Consider the following 2,583-nt stretch of genomic DNA (forward strand, 5'->3'; position numbering starts at 1 on the left):
TCTTGACTGCCTGGTACCGCGGCACTGCGGGCGGCCGGGCCCGCGCCCGTTTGAAAAAGCCCAGCTGGGGGGAAGGAAGAGGAGGGGAGTCAGGGCAGGGAGCAGAGACCTCAGGGGCTGCACCGAGACCTTCCCTGGTGCACCCCCCCCGGGCATGGTGCCCAGGCACAACCCATGGGGACGTCCCGTTGCACGCCAAAAATGACCCTCCAACACAGCACAGCACACGCGTGCACACCCGGGGCAGGCCGGGCCATTACCCCTATGGCTTCTCCGCATCGGAGGGCTGCACCGCCAGGTGCGCCCGGTAGTAGCTGGTGGCGTAGGGCGGGTCGTGGGCACCGCGCCGGAAGAAACCACACTGGGAGTGGGGATGGAGCAGGGTAAGCTGAGACGCTGCCCAGGGAGGGGGCCAGGCACAGAGACACCCCCCAAACACCACCTGCTGTGGCCTGGGCAAGGGGCTGGATGCCGCCAGGGTGGCATGGGGGGGATCCCATACCCCCCACTCACCTTCCAGAGGACAGCGACCAGCAGGGCCAGCAGCAGGATGCCGGCCAGCACAGCCAGCAGGATGATCCACCAGGCCACGGCCCGGGCGCCTGCCACGCTCGGGTCCAGGTAGATGGTCACCGGGATCTGGGGAGGAGGCAGCACAGGGGTCAGGGGGCAGCTGGGGGGATCCCGGAGAGCGAGGAGGGGGCACGGTGGTACCTGGGTGGCCGCGTCCTTCAGCACCAAGTTGCGCACAGAGGATTTCACAGTGACACTGGCCCGGACGATGAGCTCCACGGAGGTGACAGACAGGTAATCCTGGAGGAGGGGCAGCACTCAGCACCCCACCCAGCAGCTTAGCACCCCCCGCCCCGCACCTCAGGAGGGGGTCTCACCTCCAGGAAGGTGCTATTCCAGAGGCGCCCCCAGGCCTTGAGTGTGGCAGCACGGTCGAAGCTGTGCAGTGGGCACTGGTAGACCAGACAGCGCGCGGTGCCGTGGGCACAGTCCTGGCATGGAGACATGGCGTGAAGGAGATTGGGGGGAACATGATGCCCCCCAGAAGCAGCTGCAAATGTGTGTGGTGGGGGGCTGGGCTGCACTCACCAAGGTGATGTTCTTCCTCCTCTCTGCAGGCAGGAGCCGGCGCTGGGGCGTCTTGGGGGGCATTTCTGGGGGCTCGGCTGCCCGCCGGCTGCGGCCAGGGGTCTCCTGTGGGCAGGAGGGGGTCAGAGGAGGGGGGACTGGGGGAGGAGTGGAGGGGACAGGGGCCACCTACCCGCGCTAGCTGCAGGGGGTTGGTGGCAGGGCTGCAGGCCACGCGTGGCCCCGCGTGGGGCTGCAGCTCCAGGCGCACAGGGTACAGCAGCCACTTGCCGTTGGGGGTCTCGTGTGGCCACTGGAGGTTGAGGAAGGCTGAGCCCAGCGTCCGCAGCGACTGGCCCTGGTTGGAGACCTGGTGCAGTGGGGGGGCAAGTTCAGACCCTGAGCCCTTGGCAGGGGGGACATCCCCAACTCGGGGAAACTGAGGCACGGAGCGTGGCAGGCAAGGAACCCAGGTGTCCAGGCTCCTGCTCAACTCACCGTGACGTTGTACTGGATGGCGCTGCCCACCTGGCTCTCGTGCTTCATGGCACTCTCGCCCCGCACGGTCCCGCCGAAGAAGAGCTGCGCCGTGTTGGCCGTGCTGCGGGGCAGCGGCTGGGATCAGAAGGCGCCTTCCCAACCCCCCAGCCCGGCCCCCTCCAAACCTCCCGGCTCCAGGCACTCACCCGATGACGGAGAGGGGCAGCTCGATGACCACACGCGCCCGCACCAGCACCGGCTGCAGCCCTGGCTGCTCGCTGATCCTGTGAGAGAGGGGGGTCAGGACGGGTCAAGCCCCGGGGCACCTCCAGGGACCCACCTGACCCCGCTGCGGGCACTCACGTGCTCAGCTGCAGCTGCACCTCCAGCTCTGTGGTCTCGAGGGTGATGCCCGAGGTGCTGACGATGAGGTAGAACCGCACCTGGGAGGAGTGCAGGGGGCAGGGGTCAAGGCTCGGGGGTCAGGGGTCAGGGGAGAGGGGTCGGGGCAAGGTTGGCACCCACCTGAGCACCGCGCTTCATGGGGTTGCCCAGGTCGCACTCGGCCTGTGACCCATTCTCATTCGACTGGCACAAGACTGGCTTCTCCTGTGGGGGCAGAGTGGAGCCGTGGGGGCAAGACCTCCCTGCCCCATGGCCAGCCCCAACTCTTGTACCCCCCATGCCAAATCTGTCCCCCACAACCCCCGCCCATTCCTATATGCAGCCCCCAGACCCTTTCCTTTCTCTGTACCCAGCCCCAGCTCCCCACCCCGTGCCCAGCCCCGAGCCTGTACCATGCCAGGGGGCGCACGGGCATCGTAGGGCCGGGCGCTGGCATACAGCAGGGCGGATGGGAAGGTGGCAGTGAGCAAGGCCTCATGGGCATCGTCGCCATCACGTTGCGGCTTGGTTGGGTCCGAGGGCATGTTGGTCACGTGGATCTCCAGGGCCACGTCCTTCTGGTCGGTCATGGCGAACATGGCCGTGCCATCGGCCTCGCTGCCCGCCCGCAGCCCCGCA

The 2,583-nt window shown here is 67.8% G+C and overlaps 1 protein-coding gene across 1 annotated transcript in view; it reads right to left on the reverse strand.

Moving 5' to 3' along the window:
- Positions 1-2,583, reverse strand: part of ITGA7 (integrin subunit alpha 7) — a 9,854-nt gene continuing 7,271 nt past the window's right edge. The window contains 12 exon segments of the mRNA XM_025191359.1: positions 1-64; positions 261-361; positions 514-639; positions 715-813; positions 891-1,004; positions 1,102-1,206; positions 1,274-1,450; positions 1,579-1,681; positions 1,767-1,844; positions 1,924-2,003; positions 2,086-2,169; positions 2,358-2,562. Of these exon segments, the coding sequence (XP_025047144.1) occupies positions 263-361; positions 514-639; positions 715-813; positions 891-1,004; positions 1,102-1,206; positions 1,274-1,450; positions 1,579-1,681; positions 1,767-1,844; positions 1,924-2,003; positions 2,086-2,169; positions 2,358-2,562 (1,270 nt within the window). The 3' untranslated portion in view covers positions 1-64; positions 261-262.

Source organism: Alligator sinensis, unplaced genomic scaffold, assembly GCF_000455745.1.
Source record: "Alligator sinensis unplaced genomic scaffold, ASM45574v1 scaffold1065_1, whole genome shotgun sequence".
Taxonomy (NCBI): Eukaryota; Metazoa; Chordata; order Crocodylia; family Alligatoridae; genus Alligator; species Alligator sinensis.